The sequence below is a fragment of the Mesocricetus auratus genome, unplaced genomic scaffold (genome assembly GCF_017639785.1).
Source record: "Mesocricetus auratus isolate SY011 unplaced genomic scaffold, BCM_Maur_2.0 Super-Scaffold_15014, whole genome shotgun sequence".
NCBI classification, from domain to species: Eukaryota; Metazoa; Chordata; class Mammalia; order Rodentia; family Cricetidae; genus Mesocricetus; species Mesocricetus auratus.
This window is the reverse complement of record NW_024429186.1, coordinates 18,430,613-18,449,588: the sequence shown is the minus strand read 5'-3', so window position 1 is coordinate 18,449,588 and position 18,976 is coordinate 18,430,613. Positions and strand designations below refer to the sequence as shown.

At 47.1% G+C, this 18,976-nt stretch overlaps 1 protein-coding gene across 5 annotated transcripts in view; it reads right to left on the bottom strand.

The window, feature by feature from the left end:
• Ttc7b (tetratricopeptide repeat domain 7B) overlaps positions 1-18,976 on the bottom strand; it is a 204,623-nt gene that overhangs the window by 53,114 nt on the left and 132,533 nt on the right. For all 5 annotated transcript variants that reach the window (XM_040742629.1, XM_040742631.1, XM_040742630.1 and 2 more), the window contains 2 exons: positions 17,198-17,270; positions 14,503-14,663 (listed from right to left, as the gene is read on the bottom strand). In XM_040742629.1, coding sequence (XP_040598563.1) covers positions 14,503-14,663; positions 17,198-17,270 — 234 coding nt within the window. The remainder of the gene's footprint in view (positions 1-14,502; positions 14,664-17,197; positions 17,271-18,976) is intronic.

Below are 18,976 nucleotides of genomic sequence, written 5' to 3'. Positions count from 1 at the left end.
AAAAGACCTGTAAGGGAAAAAAAGAGCCCAGACAATGCATTAAGAGACAAAAACCTTCTAAAATTCCCATTGAGTTCATTTTATGTTGGCATCTACTGCTGGGCCTGGGGCCTGCCCCTAAGTGTGGCTTGTATATCCAGTAAGACTCCCTTGGAGAAACTAATTTTCTTTGTGAGTGATTCTCAATTGGACATAGCTCCTGGGTTAGGTACCAGGCTGTGTCCACCTCCCCTCTCAGCACCAGGACCCCAGGTGGCTTGGACCTGTGTAGACCCTGAACAACGGGCCATCCATCCATGCACCTGCAGGATCTAGGGGAAGCAGTGGCTGCAGAGTCAAGGACTCTTTAGCTTGCTCAACTGTGGCTTTGTGTATGTCTCACCCATGGAGGCAAATGCAAGCATGGGATGATGAATTGTGGTGAGGTTAAAAGCACTGGAGTGGCCAATTTTATTCAGAACACAGAGATTTTATTAAAAGCATGCTTTTTAGAACGAAACCAATTTATTTATGAAACTTCAGAAATTCATTAGAAGAGAACCTTGGTTTATTTATAAGATTACATGGGAGATATGACTCAGTGATAATAAGTATCTGCAGAGAACCCACCAGGAGAGTGCCCACCCTTTCAGGAGCTTTAAAAGCTTACATATCTGGGCGTGGTAACCCACATGTCTAAGGCAGGGGGATTACTGTTAGTTACTATACACTGAGCTGCAGGCCAAGTTGAGCTTATGGAATACCCTGTTTTGAAAAAAGACTTCCTGAAGTCACACAGGCAAGAGGACCATGGTGCAGGCCTCCTCCCGTGCCTGGCTAGCCCCTGTATTTAGTGGCTAGACTTACGGACTCTGAGTGCCTTCACCATCATGGAAGTATTTCCGCATTCTTGACATCGCCCATGTCTTCAGGCTCTATCTAGACCTGAGTGCTAAGATGAGGAATTTCCCTTTAGCCCTCAGACTCAGCCTACTCCAAATTGCTCTGTGGACATAAGACAATGACTGCACACCCCAGCTCTCTTAATACCTGGATGTATCACCACCATCCTTGAGAAGGATGCAGACCAGATTTTTTTGTCTACTCCTTCAGCTCTCAGAAACCTTATTATAGATCCTCTAATGATTATATGTAGTCCCAGCTAGAGAAATAGCCATCATTCCTGTCACCTCCAACAGTGAGTCAAAAACCCCTCGGCAGTCCTTCGAACCTCTCGCCTGTGTCCAGTCACCTGCCACGGGCCCTGCACTTCTATGGAGCTGACCAGTTGCTGCTGCTTCCGCAGCTGTGTGTGCTGGATCCCAACCTCTGGCATTTATCTACTTGTTGATTTTCCTACAGCTCAGCTAAGCTGACGCTGTCAAGTCTTTCCTTGACCACTTGCTGACTTTATCTTCTTTACTTAGCACACACTCTGCCGCTGTGGTTTGCTAATAAAGACAGGAGAGGGGACAGATTGCTAGAGGCCTGCTTGGGCCAGGCCTGCATGTAGCACTTACAGACGCAGGAAGTGTCGTCTCTGTGATCACCTTGTTGGGTAGGAAGCATTTATTTCTCTCTAACAATGGGGACACTGAAGCCTCCTCTGGCCAGCTGCTTTTTGGAGGTGATTTTCTGTGAGTGCATTGAGCTCCCACTCCCCTGCCTCTGACCTCCCCTCCACAGTGCCTGTGGCTGTGACTGCTCTCTGTTCGTTAGACCTTTCATCACGTCTGCTCACCAGTGGTTTTCTCTGTAACCCCAGGGGGATAAGACATTCATTTCAAGTGGTGTAAATGAGACACAGGAGAGAGAGTTCCTCAGTCACTTGTGATGTGATATCCACCTTTGTGTACCGAGAGCAGCGCAGTCCCTGCTGGTGAAAGATGGGACAGGAACAGCCTGCCCCAGCACCAGCCAAACTCGGCTCTGCCATGCTCTCCTAACAGCACAGGAAGCCTGAGGGTGCTTGCTGGTGGCTCTCAGGGAAGTGTTAGGTCTGCAACTTCCTTCTCACGCCTTGGCTGGCAGTACAGAACCTGAGCTGAGGTAGCAATGGCCAGGTGATGAGAAGGCTGTGGTCCCTGACCTGTAACCAGTGGGCACAAAGAGGAAGGCCAGATGCAAGCATGGGGCTTGGCTCTGACCCATGACATCTGAAGAGATGGAAATTTCCCTGAAGCCTACTAGAGCTATAGAGACTGGCAGCTATTCAGGGGACCTCAAGAGTTTTTTAAAAGGCCTAGAAGCTAACTCCTGCTGAAGCCTACATGAGTTGAGAATGTGCTAGGATAATTTTCTATCCAACATGTTAGGGGAAAGAAGCAGCTTCTGGTCCCGTCAGTCTTTGGGGGAGATCGCTTGGAGGCCATGGAATCTTCTCAGTGAGGGTGACTGCCAAGCAACTGAAGCTAGGAGTTGTCCTAGGACTGTGAAGCCTACAGGCCTCTCAGATTCTATAGTTGGCCAGGTTCTTATGGCTTGGCCAGGCACATAGAATGGTCCAGGAGTGAGTGAGAATGTTTCCTGGTTAAGCAGCAATTAGCCATGATTCCTTCCACTGTCCCCAAGTACAAATGCCAGAGAGCATCTTGAAGCCTTGCTTGAGGGAGCAGTTCTGTGAAGGTTTCCTGGCTGGGAAAAGAACTTCTAATTAACATGAAATAACAGCTTTCAGACACTTGACTCAGGATACGGAGCTGGAAAGGTGTGGGTTGGCTTTCAGAGAAGTAGACGGGAAGAACAATGGCAGAACTGCTAACACACGTGATGGGAAAGGCACGGGGAGTGAGGCGGTGGGAACAGCATGACAGGAGCTGGCAGAGGGAAGCCTGGGAGCCAGACGAAGGCAGCAAGCCCTCTGCGGGCCTGTGCACACCTTGCTGGCTGTGGATGCGCAATCGGGGCAGGGGAGGCGGTGTTGAAATAACCGATGCCTGTCATCTCCCCAACCTGCTTGAACATCTTAAGGCTGCTGAACACATCTGGCGGGAAGAAAGTAACGCTGGCACAGAAACACAGACTACACAGTGACTGGCATCAGTTTGATGCTTCGGAATCCAAAGATATTCTAAATTCAAGTCACCGTGGAGATCCCAAGGCAGGAAAAACAAAACAAGCAACGAAAAAGCTTAGGACAAACCAGTGTTGGGTACAGCACAACATGTCTGTCAGCCAGAGGCAGTAAGTAGAACAGGGGACCAGGCTGGCCATGTCACCAAGAACAGCCACGACGTAATGTCAGAAGCCACATACTTCCTAGACCTGGTTCAAATCCCAGTAATCTTATTTAAAACACAGTTTGTTCAGAGACCCACTGAAAACCTATTAAAATGAATGAAGAACAGAAGACACGAAAACACCAATCCAGTTCTGTGATGGCTAATTTCAATGGCCAACTTGACAGGGTATAGCATCACCTACAAGACAAATCTCTGCAGGTCCATGAGGGCGTTTCTAGATTGGTTTAAGTGTGGTGTGGAGACCCATCCTAAATTGGGGCACCACCCTGTAAGCTGGGGTCCTTATCTGAATAAACAGGGAAAGCAAGTGGAGAATGTTCGTCCCTTGAGGAAGTGCTGACCAGTGCATAGACCAACCAGAACTTCCTGCTCCTACCACCTGCTTTCTGCTTTCTCTCCATTACCTGCTTCTTTCCTTTTTTTTTTTTTTTTTTGGTGGGGGGTTGTTCAAAACAGGGCTTCTCTGTGTAACAGCTCTGACTGTCCTGGAACTTGCTATGTAGACCAGGCTGGCCTGGAGCTCACAGAGATATGCCTTCTGCACTTTGCTTGAGCTGCTTCCTGTCAGGTACTCTGGCTACAGCAAGGAGAAAAGTAACTAATACAGACTTCATTATTAATAATGAAAATTTAGAATCTTCTACAATGCCTGTTATGAGCTGGCTCTTGCTACCTTGGTTTGTTCACAGCCCATCATCTGTAGCCTAGCTCAAGCCATGGCCAACTCCCCCCTCACACCACTAGTCTTCACGCCCCTAGATCTCTGCACAGAGTACTCTGTTGTTAGAAATATCTTCTCAAGCCATGCATTTTGGCCTCTCAAGCACCTACTCATCCGTCAGAGTGCATGCCAAACAGCACCTCTTCAGCCTTAAAGAATAGGAGCAACCCCCATCCAATGACAACACAATTGCCCAAACCACAAGAGCTCACGACTGCAGGATAGCAAATTATAAGCCAGGAAACATATGCTTCCAAGACAAGTAACATAATAACAACAGCAGCAGCTGCAAGATGCTTGAAATATTGAATCACTAATTCTACAACAACCCTGCAAATTAGGTGGAGAGTTAATCTGCCCAAACTCAAATCACAGACACTTAACACTGAATCTATCTGAACAAGAAGCAGAGGACCATTTCAAATCTTATAATGCCACCAATGAGGAGATGGGTATAGCACTGTCCAGTCTACTGCCAAGCATTTTAAACCCCCAAGTGTAGGATTGGGGGAATACAATGTGGCATAAGGCTTAGTCCCTAGTCCTCTGAGAAATTCCAGCCCAGTGGGGACCTCACTGTGGCCTTGAACTGCAGAAGTTGGTGTTTGTGATTTATTTGCCCTTTACTCCAAAATCTGATACATATATAATTCTAGGTATTTGAATGCCCCAGTTACATAAACTTTTACTTTTCATTAAAATTCATCAAATAATATTTTATCTTACTTTAGAAGTTTTCAAAGAATCCTAAGATAATTCTTGGAATAAAGACTATGTTTGGCTTAGTGAAGGGCTTAGAAAGGACATACAACTGCCCCACGAGGAGCTAGGCCATGTTGTACTGTGAAATTTCACTGTTCTTCATAGGAAATGAGTCTAAGTGGCACATATGAGGGCAGGCTATCCATCTACCAATAACCATCCCTAGGATGACTTTCTGACTCTCAGGAATCTGACCCACCCACTGCATGTGACTCTTGTTCAACTTTCTCCTGGGCCCACTCCCATAAGTTCCAACTTGGGCTAGCGTGGAAGATAAAGCTAAAAGGTGCATATTTCAAAATTTGGAAATGTAATATGCCCTCAAAACTTTCTGATCAAGAATGCTCATCGAGGACTGGGGAGAGGCTTGGGGGGGGGTGTAAAGCACTTGCTGTGTAAACATGAGGACCTGAGTTTGGATCCCCAGGACCCACCCACCTAAAGCCAGCCCTGATAGCATTTATCTGTAATCCAGTCCTCCTAGACCGGGATAGGAGGCGGAGACAGGAGGATTCCTAGAAGATCACGGGTCAGCTAGCTGGAGTATGCAGTGGGAAACGAGACCATGTCTCATACAACATAAAAGCCAAGGACTGGCATCTAAGATGGTCCTCAGATCTTGACATGTGCACTGAGCCACACAGCCTACATTCTCATACACACACACACACACACACACACACAGGCTCTAAAAAACTAGAAAGTCTGAGGTTCTACTTTCCTCTAGCTTGCTAAGTGCCCAAGGAGCCAAGGAGGAAACATGCGTAATCATCATCAAAACTTGCACTAACTAGCTGTGAGAGCCATGCTCATGGCGGCGGACCAGAAGTAAGACCAGAGGAACCTGAACACTTGGGATCTGTGCTGCTCTGTGAGCCTGTGGGGAACCTTCCTTTGCATGTCTACAGAACAACGTGGGCAGGGTGCAGAAGCAGCAGTGCAGAGCAGCCTGGCAGATGTGCTGCGGGGGGGCACAGGTACACAGAGCCCTGGCAGATGTGCTGCGGGGGGGCACAGGCACACAGGGTCCTGGCAGATGTGCTGCGGTGGGCACAGGTACACAGGGCCCTGGACATCTCCCCCACTTTTCAGGGCCGGGCAGCCCAGCTGGAGAGACGGAGCAGGCCTCCTGCCAAGGACCTGAAGGAAAGCGTGCGCGTGACACTCGGCAAGGGAAGACTAGATCAGCAGAGAGTGGGGGTGGAGGGTGGGTGGGGCAAGTGTGCTCAAAAGAAATTTTAAATAGAGAAGACGTTTGGCAGCTGACCCAGCTGATCCGAGTGATCTGAGAAATGAAAAGCAATGTGGTGATGAGGAGCGAGATGAGGATTTAAAGCCAGATGAGTCATTTGGAAACAGGTGTTCTGAAGGAGAAGCAGGCCATGTGCAGCCAGCCCTGTCCAGGAGAAGTGTCTTCAAGTTTAGCCAGACAGCCCTTCTAAAGGTTCCAATGTAACCTGAACAAACTCTACCTCTGTTGACTGTCTTCAACATTTCTAGGCCTACTATGTGCTGCTTGGAGCTATAGTTGGCCTGGCTGGACCTTCTTAATGGACAGATGCCAGAGAACAAACAAACAAGTAGCCTGTGGCCCTGAGTTTAGCCACTGTGACTGGTCCCTACCAGGGCAGCCTGTGATGCTGAGACGCACACAGCCCTCTCATTCCCCTTCATCAACAGCTGGAAGGAGTGAGGTGACAGTCAGGTCACGTGGCTGTCAGTGAATATCAAATACTCCTTGAGGCCTCACTAATTACAAAGAGTCCGTAAACGACACTCAAATGATCTGGTTATTCATTTGCTGACCAGGAAATAATTTCATAGATCATCTGGCTTACCTAACTACTGTATTGACATGTATCATCTCTTATTTATGATCACAGTAGAAAAAGAAGATACAAGTTTTTAATGCAGAGCTAGAAAAGGCCTTAACAGATCTCTGAATACTTTGCTACTCTGAGTGTAGACCAAGACATGTAGCTGCAGAGTCTACTGGAAAGATTCTTGTGAAAAAATGGAATCTGTCTGCCTTCTACCCACCTGCCCCCAGTCGGAATCCACAGACAGCCAAATTCCCGGGTAATGTGGGCACAAAGCTAACCTGAAGAGGTCCTGCTGCTCATAGCCCTCCACCCTGATGGAGGACAGACCTTCAGTGGTCTGTTTCAAAACACAAGAAAAACAACTGTCCAGGAAAGAGCTCCCATGGTCCTTGCACTTCAGAAATTCTTCCTGTGCTTATTCGTTCCCAGGAGAAATTAATTAATTCCTTTAGAATTGAGGGCTTGCTATGTTGTCCAGGCTGGTTCCAAACTCTTGGCTCCTGAGAAGAAGAACTGTTGGTACACACCACACTCACCTCCAATGAGACTCTTGAGAGCATGCCTTTAGTTCCCAAGCTAGGTGGGAATTCTGCACATCCACTCACATTAAGCTCACAATTGTGGGCACCCTAACTGTGGTATGGAACACCTGGTAGCTGCCCTTCCAGGGTGACCCTCTGAGCATTCCGAGGGGTGAGCTAGAACTCTGCCCAGAGTTGCCCACATAGCTATAGTGAGGGTGCACTAGGCAGCCACAGTCTCCCAGTCTGGGGCATCATTCAGAATGGCGCTATCTCATGGTCCTTCCCTTGAGTTCGTAGAACACTGAGCAACTGTCCCACTAGGATGTGAACATGGTGGGATCCTGAATGGGCTTAGTAAATCCTCTTTTAGGGATGAAGAATCAAATGATTTCCAGAACAGGTAAAAGAAAGTCAGGCTCAATAGCTCGGAGAGTCTGGCATCATGCCTACCCAAATGGGCATCAAACTTAAATGTTTTTAAATGTGTTCAGGCCCCAAATTTTCTGCAGATACACAACAGCTCAAAGGCTATTCTCTGGCTTTCAAGGGGTTAATCTGGTTACTTGGTCCTATACCCAAATGCATTCTGCCTCCTGGTTGGCTGCCAGCAGGGGAGGTGTGTCTGAGGGCTAGATTCTCTTCACTGTGGCAGCTTCTTGGGTGATGGGCCTACCCGGTGGCTCATTGACAGATGTGAGCTATTTAGCTGCTAGTGAAGTTCTAAAAACACGGCCATTTTGACACCCCCAGTTGCTCCAGGAGACGCGGTGTAGTGTGCCAGCACACCTGGAAGCCCATAGCCTTTCTCTCTCTGGTCTCAGGCGTCAGCAAGCGACAGAGCTGCACTATGTCCCCACACTCTCAAGTCAGCTGCCCCGGAAAATCAAGACCACACTGATTTGGTAAAACAAAGAGTCTTAGGGCCAAGAATATGCAAGTAGCTGGGTTTTCAGGGCTTAGTTGCTTCTTATCCTGCTCTGGGAGGAACAGGGCTAGGGACAGACCCAAGACTGGTGATGTGGCTATACCCTTCTGATGCAGCCTGACTCCTTTTTATGATGGACCATGTTATCTCCATTTGCTTCTCAGTTCAAAGACACAACAAACTGGAACACACCTTTAGCCATCTAGAAGTAGTTTTAGAACAAACAACTGACATAAATCACTCCAAGGTACTGTAGTTTGCTTCATTATTGGCTCCTGTTTCGGTAATTGATCTCCATTTGAACTGGTATTCAGGAGCCAGGGCACCTAAGCTGGAAATGACCTGCCCAGGTTGGACTGAAAAACACCTCTGCAATCACACTGCCATCATCTCAGCCACCTTCAATTCCTGCTTTCAGGAAGGGAGCCACTGAATGCTATGCTACCCCTAACAGCAGGGTCTACATGTACAGGCAGGACTCCTTCTTAAGGGCTCTGTGACTTGATGGCATGAGGCATCAAATGGGGACAAAGTGAGAGGGGAGGCAGAGACACTGCCCTCAGGCTTTGTAAAGGGATGGTAAGCACTGCTCTTAGCCCAGCAATCACAGAGAGTGCCAAGGGAAAAGAAAAGTGGGTGACAGAAGGAACAGGCGGACACACGCTTGACTCTCCCCAGGCTCTGCTGTGCAGGGCTGTGAGATCCAGCTGCTCCTAGCACACGATGCTCATGTTTGGGCAAGGCACTGTAGAATCAGTTTCCAGAGAGGACTCTGCATGAATTCTGAAGGTGATTCTTGGAATTACTGACTGACACTAGGAGAATTTAGCAATCTTGAAAAGGAAAACATTAAAATAAGTCAGCTTTCTGGGCAATGACGAGAAAGGGGTGGCTTTGGTGTGGACCCTCTTGCCTCAGTCTGACTTTTCCCAGATGTGCTGAACAGACCTGACCCTGAGCTGACAAGGAGCCTGGCCCATCTTGAAGGAAATTAAAATTTACCTAAGGGGGGGCTTTTCTGGAAACAGCACAAGGTACTTGAGGAATTTAAACCAGAAGTGCTAGGTGAACTCGGAGAAGGACGTGTGGGGAGCACCATCCATGGCATTGGGGCTGGCTGCTTCCTGCAGGGAATTGAACTCAGGACCTCTGGAAGAGCAGTCAGTGCTCTTAACCTCTGAGCCATCTCTCCAGCTCCCCATTTTGATTACTTTTAAGTATTTGGTTCAGTGGCACTCGAGGACATTCACAATGCTGTGCCACCACACCATCATCCGTCTCCAGACGTGTACACAGAGGCTGGAGGTCATCCTCAGACAGGGTCTGCCACTGGCCTGGAACTCACTGATTGAGCTGACTGGCCAGTGGGCAGATGCCTATCTCCCCCTTTTCAATGCAGATTATAAAGACATACCATCACATATGGCCTTGTAAAATAGTTTATGTGTATGCGTGTTTTGCCTGAGTGTATGTCTATGTCCCACATTTGTTTAATGTTTGCAGAGGCAAGAAAGGGTTTTGGATCCTCTGGAACTGGAGTTATAGACAGTTGTGAGCCACAATGTGGATGCTGGGAGTTGAACCCTGGTCCTCTAGGAGAGCAGCTAGAGCTCTTAACCACTGAGCTATCTCTCCAGCTCCCACATATAATTTCCCATGTGGGTTCTAGAGATCAAACTCAAGTGCTTATGTTTTTGCAGCAAGCACTTTACTGACAGAACTCTCTCTCCAGCCTTCAGAATTCTTCATTTTGCAAAACTTTCTGCATCCTTAAACAATAAGTTCCTTATTCCCTCTCCCATTTGCCCTGAAACAAACATGGTTATGCAACTCTCCAGCAGTTTTGTCATTGATCTGAAAATTGATTTTTTTTTCCTGTTTAAGCAGAGCACATACTCACACTCATGTACAATTTATTAGTGAGGTCATCAGATCGAGAGTACTTTTATGCAACCATCAGATGTTAGGCAAAATACAAGAAAGTGACTATTCAAAATTTCCAAACACAAGTTTGAATCTTTATGGTGTGTGGACACCTACAGGTGTGTTTTCAACTAAAAACACCCATCTCTCTGGAGAGGACACAGCTCTTCTAAAACACTTTCTTCTGCAAGGATCCCTACCCTCACACCTGAGGAAGGTGTCAGGTGGTCATATTTCTTTTTATGCTAGTGGAGACTATGTGAAAGACCTGGACACACACATTCACAGACTCAGTCATTTACTGAGCAGTGATGAGCCCTGACATTCATACACCGCACTGCAATAGGCACAGGGAAAGTGGGTCTGGGAAGGTGGCTCAGTGGTTGAGACTACTTGCTGTTCTTCAGTTAAGTTCCCAGCATCCACGTGGGGGCTTAAAACCATCTGTAACAACAGTTTTGGGGATCTGACACCCTTGTATAGCCTGTGTGGACACCTGGCTTATACATGGTTCATTTACATGCAAGCAGGCAAATACTCATACACATAAAATAAAAAACAATAAAATTTGTCTTATATATTCTCAACAAACTCAGCTTAAGTTGAAGACTCTTCTTGTGTTCTGATTTATTGATCAGAGGCCAGTTTTGCCCAACTCCTACAGTTGAACCCTTAATTTTATAAAAAGAATCTGCATTCCTTTCCTTCCGTGCAGAGCTAAGTCCACAACACCAACTTCTCCAGAACTTACTTTTGGAGTTCCTTTAGGAAGGAATTTCAGGCCAAGGATGTCACCCATGTAACACCATTGCTACAGTGCCTGCCTAACACGCATGAAGCCCTGGGTCCCACCCTGAACACGCCATAAACTGGGTATGATGGCACACAGTTGTGATCCTGGCATTCAGAAAGTGAGGCAGGAGGACCAGGAGTTCAAGATCATACTCAGATACAAGGTAAGTATGAAGCTAGACTGAGTTACATAAGACCTGAGCCCTCCCCCACCCCCAAATAAAAAGGGGGTTCTGGTTCTCAGAAGTCCTATAGTTGCTGAACCTTTATTCCCTTACAGTTCTGCTTAGAATGATGAAATCTTAAGCTTTTTCAAGGTACTGAAACATGATGGAGAATGAGGGTGCTGTATAGTCCACTCTGACACTGTACTGAAAGGCCTGCAGCAATCACCTCATACATAGAGAGGGCCAACTCTGGCTAATGGTTCTAGAGGTTCCAATTTGCAAATAAGTGCTGCATCACTTTGGGCCTCTAACAAAGAGAGAACATCTTGGCAGGAACTCAGAGTGGAGCAAACTTAGCTTGTGAGTCATAAAGAAAAAGAAAGTGAGGAAAAGACAAGCTATTAGACTCGAGCCTAGGGGCGTCTTATGTTCACCCATAAGCCACAGGTGGTAATAACAATAATCAATAACCTAGACACTTCTATCAAATACATACCACCTCTGATGGTTTGAACGAGAATGGCCCCATAGGCTCATATATTCAAATGCTTGGTCCCTGTTGGTGGAACCCTTAAAGAAGGATTAGGGGGTGTGGCCTCATTGGAGAAGGTGTGTCACTGGGGCAGGCTTTGAGATTCCAACAGCACACATCATTCCAGGTTAGTTCTCTCCCTGCCTCAGGCTTGTGGATCAAAATGTAATCTTTCAGATACTGCTCTAGTGCTTGCCTGCCACGCTCCTAACCATGATGGTCTGAAACTGTAAGTCCCCAATAATCTATTTTGTTTTTTGATTTTTTAAAAATAAATCACCTTGGTCATGGTGTTTTGTCACAACAAAAGTAGCTGAGATACTACCCTAAGATCCAAAGTACTTCCCCAAAGTGTCACCTTGGGGAGCAAGCCTCAATGCAATAGTCTTGGAGCACAGGGGTCCGTATGTGCCATATGCTGTGGTCACAGTTTGTGTGTCCCCCAAGGGTTCAGGTGTTGGAAGCTTGATCCTCAGTGCGGTGACATTGAAAAGTGGTAGAACCTTTAAGAGAAGGGATTCTGCCCTTCTAAGTAAGTGATGTAATTCTTATGGGACCCTAGGGAATTTTCTTGTGAATAGACTGCTATAAAAGTGCAATGCTGGCCTGTTCCTGTTCTCTTGATTCCTGTTCACACCATGACTCCTCATATGTTCATGTGTTCCCTCCATGTACCATCTACCACGTGATACAGTCAAGAAGACCATCATCAAAGATGAGCAAAATCTAACACCAAGCCCTCAGACCTCTAGACAAACACATAAATAAATCTCTTTTCTTCACAAATGTTAACCTAGGTTCAGATTTTGTTGTTGCTGTTGTTATAGTAATGGAAAACAAACTAATGCAGATGGGATAATGCTGGAGGACCAGCTGCTTCTATGAGAACTTCAGCTATCTTATCTGGCAACTGTTCGACAACAGACAGGGCTGACCCTAGAGGAAGAATTTTCATTCCTAGGGAAGAAATCCGAACATACGATCAACTATGGTACTATCTGTGGTTTAGGGATTAAAGAAACTAGAGGCAACCCTAGGCTTCAGAGTCTAAAGTTCTGCCTGGGACAGACTTATGAGAAACATAATTCCTAGCTGTTGGGACAAGATGGAGTCACTCTTGTTTAGGTTGGTGCTAAAGGTTTTACCCAGGCCAGCAGGGAACCATGGGACCCACATCTGGTCTCAACTTTAGTGAGTATTCTTATGGAGACGTTCCCATCACAAAGGATGAAATACAAACATTTGAAAAGCAAACAAGGCATGGGCTGTCTCAGACCTGCTGCCAGCTTAACATTAAAATAACAGGCTTGCATTCCTCAAATATCTCCACACTGCTCCTTATTCCCACTGCTTGAGCCAGCTGTCAGCTGCTGTCACTCGGAGGATTACCATGTTGGCCATCATTGTTTATTGCTTACTGTGTGCAGTGTGGCTAGTAGTCTAGGAAGCGCCTCTAGACTGCTGGTGTGAGCTACTCAGACAGGAGCCACATGCTGGTGTGCAGTACCTAATGAGGGGGGCGGGTGTGTGCAGTACCTAATGAGGGGGCGGGTGTGTGTGCAGTACCTAGTGAGGGGGGGTGGGTGTGTGCAGTACCTAGTGAGGGGGGTGGGTGTGTGCAGTACCTAATGAGGGGGGTGGGTGGGTGTGTGCAGTACCTAGTGAGGGGGGTGGGTGTGTGCAGTACCTAGTGAGGGGGGTGGGTGCACACACAGGGGCACATGAGTGTTGGAGGTAAGAATCATAGAAGGTGTGTTTTAAATACTGACAAGAGAGATCAAATTCAAATGTATCACGTTGTACTTCACTAGTTTATCAAGATGGACAAAGGACCACATACTTTTTAAAGTAATCTAAACACTTTGAGAGTCTATGGGGATAAACATCTTGGGATAAAATCCAGAAATGCACAGGTGTGCAAGAAGCAAGACTGTAGCAAAGACTTTTAGTTCATTCTGCAGAAAGCTGAGCCTACAGAAGAAAACTCCAGTCAGAGGCTTCCTAGATTATAAGGAGACAGCTCTAGAAGAAAAGCGCCCTTTCCTTGAAGACAAAGCATGTTTGTAATGGAAATGTGTGAACCAAATTTCCAAGGAGAGATGAAAAAGCACTGATTAAAAGCGCCTGCGGGGAATGAGGCAGGGAGATGAAGCCAGAGCTGGCCCATTTATATGCTACTGCTGCTGCACTTGTTTGTGAAGCAGGGAGCAGGCAGGATCAGCTCCCACATTCCTTCCCTTCTCCCCAGCTCCCAGACCCCAAGCTGTCCTTCCCTCCCCACCCCCCAGCTCCCCGACCCCCAAGCAGTCCCTACCCTGTCACTGGATCTGCAGCCCTGTAGACAATTAGAACCTTCCAGCCGGCAGGGGTGTTTACTATTTCTGCACTGTGTACTGGTAACTAAGCTCCCCCGAGGATAAAACGGTAACCCAGTAGCCCAGAAGACACTGTTCTCCACAAAGCCTAGCCACCAGGAGTCAACGGATCCCACATCCGTGGACTCAAAGAAAATGACTCAGAGGACAAATGTGATGATGGACAGGCTGGTTCTAGCCTGTAGCCGGTTATGATGACTATCCTTACAGTATGTATACTTATTGATTAACTTATTCAAGGAACTGTATTTCCTAGAGATTAACCTAGGCTCAGAGAGGTGAAGCACCCCGAACCAAGTTACAGGATAATCATCCAGAGCTGGTGGGAGCTCTCAAGGGACACAGGACAGTCTCTAAATCAACACTTCGCATATTACAGTCACTGGAGTTTAACAGAATATTTGTCACAATACTTAACAATATTTTTCTTGAAAACTATTAACATATTCACCTACCATGTTGACACAATCATGTATGCTCCAGGGAACACAGAAGGTGAGAACAGATGAGGGTGACCTGAGCTACCTTAGGATAACTAGCAAACAGCTTGCTTTCAAGTACTGCGAAGTGTGTGTGTGTGTGTGTGTGTGTGTTGTGGGGGGGTAGAGGGGCACCAGAGATCCTCTGCCCTCCTTGAATGTTCTTGAAGGTCTCACATTTGACAGACTGGAAGGGAGGAGTATGAAGTTCATTCAGTAACTGCAGAGTACAGGAAGATCAATGGGGGGATTACTTACATAAAATTTTCTGGGTATTCACTCAGGGCCATGTCGATGATGTTGAGAGCATCGTGGTAATGCTTCTGGGCCGACAACAGGAGAGCGAGGAGGTGCAGGGAGTTGGCATCATCACCTTGGAGTTGAAGAGCCTGACGGACATAGCCTAGAGCTTCTGGTATCTGGTTTAAAACAAGACCAAAAAGAATGTTTAAACAGTCACACTGAAAGAGGCCATGGTTACATAAGGTTCACATCGTACTGCATCCACGTTTTAAGGGGCATCTTCATGGCAGCCCCAGGACCTCACCTCTCCACCTAACTGCCCACACGCTTTCCATCTCTCTAAATAAACACTCTCATTTCTTCCCCACAGAGCTGATGTACGTTTGATTATGATTTCACTGTAAATGGAGACACAGGCAAGCTACCAAGGCTTCTTAATGGGATTAAACTGCTTTAGCTGAACCAGTCTCCCTTTTCATAGTATTACTGAAATAAAAAAATACTTCATAAGCCACGGAATCTTTAACAGAGCTTTCTAAGGACCAGATGTCTGAATCTCCACTGGACATGAAGGAAATATGCAAACAAACAAACAAAATCCCACACCTTTCTAAACTACAACCCAAAATAATTGGACACAAGAAACAAATTACAGGGCCACTTGCAAAGCAGATATATCCAAATTCAAGCAGATCCAGATACAGCCTTAACCATGAATACAACAGCTGCTCGACATGTTCGTGTGTATGTGGTATACACATTTGTGCTGGGAATGGGGTGTTTTCTCCATCACTCTCCACCTTCAGGTTTTGAGGCAGTCTCTCACGGAACTCCTAGGATCCACCTGTGTTGGCCCACAGTGCTGTGGTCACAGATATGGTACTGTATCTGGCTGTTACATGAGTGCCAGGGAGCAGAACCTCACCAGCCTCACGTGTTCTTTAGTGAAGAAAATGGAAGGGGCGTGGAGCCCAGGGCTCCATGTGCAGTAGGTATTTGAACATGTTATATCTCACAGGCTTAATAGAAAGGAGAAACTGAAGCCGGATTTGAAAACAGCTGGGGGCAGAGGCATTCTAACAAACCCGCCCAGGGAACTACTTCCTGTGGGGCCTCAACTCTGTCCTTCAGCTCTCCTGCCTCTTCCCAGATCTTCAGCCCTCAGGAGACTCTGACTTCCTTTTCCCAAGCCTCTGGATTTTCCACTCTGAACTGCAGTTCTCCATGGTGCTGGCAGTGGAGACTTTCTTCTTTGGAACCCTAGGCCATGGCTGTCAGAGCTAACCTCATGCTCCACTGGCAGGGAGAAAGCTGACACACAGAGAAGTAAGAAGTCCTGAGTACATCATCCCACAAGTGATGGAAAGAGGGTGACTCTGATCCCCCTTCACCCTCTCCAGGAGGGTCGCAACCTCTGTCCCCCTGAGCAGGGACATACTCACTTAGAGTCCTGGTGATTTAACACTACATGCCTACAATCCTTGCGGATGAGCTGTACCCCTAAGACTCCATCCCCTTACCCACTCTATAGGACAACAACCTCCTGTGTGACCACTCTTCAGCCTGAAGCAGGGAGGCAAAGGCAGCCATCCTCACAGTGCTGGGTTCCAGGGATGTGGCTCAAAATGATATCTTTAGAGGGAGTGGACTGAGGGGTTCAGAGCTGGCTCCTTTATTTAAAAAAAGTCTTACTGGGTGTCAAACACAGACCAGCAGTGTTAAATTGCCAAGGCAAGGCAATGGCAATGCAGGCAACGTCAAGTGAGAAGGATGATATTATATAAGAGGGATGGCTTCATGAGGAGGTGAAGGGAAAGCAGATGGTCAGTGTTGAGTCCACCCCTGCAGTAGTGGCAGCTCCTATCCCCTGGAGCTGAGAGCCACACTCCACCAGGTAACAATCCTTTCTAGGGCAGGCATCTTGGCTTGCTCCGTTTCCAGGTTGCCAATGGAAGCTACTGGGAAGGGTTCTGCACACCCGGGCCCAGCCTATAGGGAATGACATATCTTGGGAGCCAACCTCTAATTCACCCTTCCAGGCTGCACTGGGGAATGTGCTGGGGTCACCACCAGTGTCTTGCACTTGGTGGGCTGGCAAGCATATGGCTGCAGTTTCTAGAACAGCTGGGAGGAATGGGGATACTAGAATGTGAAAGGCAGCTTAAGCTGCCTCTGGGAAGATGGCTGTAGAGGTTCCCAGATTCTGTGAAGGGGCCCAGAGACAGGGAATCCATCAAGGCTTGGCCTTCCAGCAAGGACACGCAATGGTGTAATGTATATCATTTATGCATTTTAAAGGATCTGGTGTCTCTTGTTGATACCTTCTGGCATTTTCCAGTTAAGCATAGATACCCTGTGACAATCAGGTTCCAACCAGTGGCAAAATCTCCACCACTAAGCGCAGCACTGGGTTCCACCCCCCCTTCCTGTTAGCAACAAAGGCTCTTTGGCGACCCCTGAGTACATTGCTCCGTCCTGCACTCATGTGGCCATCTGAGCCCAGGCTGGATCAGATTGGTGGATTTACTCTCAAGAGTACAGCCTAGGCCTTCTGTCTTCACAGCACATGTGCAAACTGACTTGAGCCCCAGGGTCTTTTCTGGGAGGAGCTGGCTCCCTCTGAGAGCAGTGCCTAGCTCCAAGCCAGCCCCGGATAGAGTAAGGAAGGTCTTACAGTGCCTCCGATAGAAGGAACATTACAGATACTCACCTGTCTGGAGATGGCCAGCTGCAGAGCCAGGTAGAAAGCGGCCTGATGATCTGTAGGTGACAGACTATGGGCCCTGAAAAGGGATTCACCGCCATTAGAACATTAGGCCACTTTTGCTTCCCTAGCACAAGTGGTTGCCTTGATGTCTGCGTGTTGATATCAATGCTTCGTTTCCTGCTGATTTGTGTATCTCTTTCTTAACCCTTCCCCCACACCACAAACGAATGTTACACATCCTCCACACACAGACCTATCATGGGAATATGGTTTTGGTTCTTGTCCAACACCTAAAATGGCCGTAGAGGTTCCCAGACTCTGTGAAGGGGCCCCAGAGACAGGGAATCCATAGGCTCTGAGGTCTGGCCTCCCCAAAAGATGCTGCCCCTTGACTGAACAGATGCCAGTGTCATTTTGGGTAATTGTTAAGCCAACTAACAGGCTGTGGGCCCCAAAAGAGTATTCACCCCTTTCCAATATAAACCCATGGCTGGACCATGGCTACTTTGGTTAAGTTTGGTGTGGCCTTAACGCTACTTCATCCAAATTTCTGGGTTTCAGAAAAAAAGTATGAAAATCAAAGACCAGCTTTGCTTATGAAATGAGGTTTGGACTTTTGTGAACCAGAAGGGGGAAAAGAAAGAACCCATTCATTCTGAGGATTCCACTAATCCCATGCAGCTCACTAATTGTGTTCCTATAACTGCTGTGTGACAGTATGGTCGGACACTAGGCTTGGCTCCATTCACTGGCCCTTGCTGCTGGACACAGAGGCTGTTTTGGCTGTCTAACAGGCTGTAAGTGTAACCCTTTTCGGCTTTATGTGGAAGTTAATGCATTTCATCAGAAGCAATTCAAAATGTGATTGTGGATAAGACCTGCTTTTAACAATCTGGAAGGAAGAGAAAAACAAACTTAATTTCTATAAAAGGGAGCCTGGAGCAGACTAATTACAAACTGGGTCCCGGGTAGCAAACAAGCACCCTGCTTTGACACCGTTCTGTGATCAAAGGAAGGACATTCATCAGCAGACAGCAACTTCAAGATGAAACAGAAACCAGATCATTATGGAGCCACTTGTGGCCAACTCGCCCAGGGTTTCTAAAGACATAGGTCTTTTAGTTAATTGTCAGACTGCCATGGGAAAAGAAAAGGACATGTAATATGTGTAACCCAGAAAACATGCCAAATCCATGAACTTGGGCACTGTTTGGGCAAATGCTGTATTGTGTTCAGAATTGGGATTTGCCCTTTTCCTAATTCTTTTATTTTACCTAAAATTGTTATTATTACTTGTGTGTGTGGTATGTATGTACACATGTGTGTGCAGGTAAGCTTGCCTATGACTGCATATCTGGAGGACAGAAGTATCTGTTCTATTGCTCTTCATACTTTCTTTTTCCTTTTCTTTTCTTCAAGGCCTGGTCTCTCCCTGAACCTGGGGCTCAAAGCTATGACTAGGCTGCCTGGCCAGTGAGCCACAGGGATCCATCTTTCTTCCTCTGCCTCCTCAGCACTGGAATCAAAGGCACGCATTGCCAGACCACGCTTTTATGTGGGTGCTGGGAATCAAATAGGGCTCTCATGCTTGCGCAGTGAGCATTTTACCCACGTGTCCCATGGCTCCTTTCATTAATATCAAGAGCAAGCAAACTCAGTCCTGGGAACCCTTACTAGCAGCCCACTACAGCCCCAACCTATGGGCTTTTCTGCCCTGGGTTTAAGAGATGGGGCCACAAGTTCAGTCCTCACTGCATCCTAGCACGCATGGTTTACAAGCAC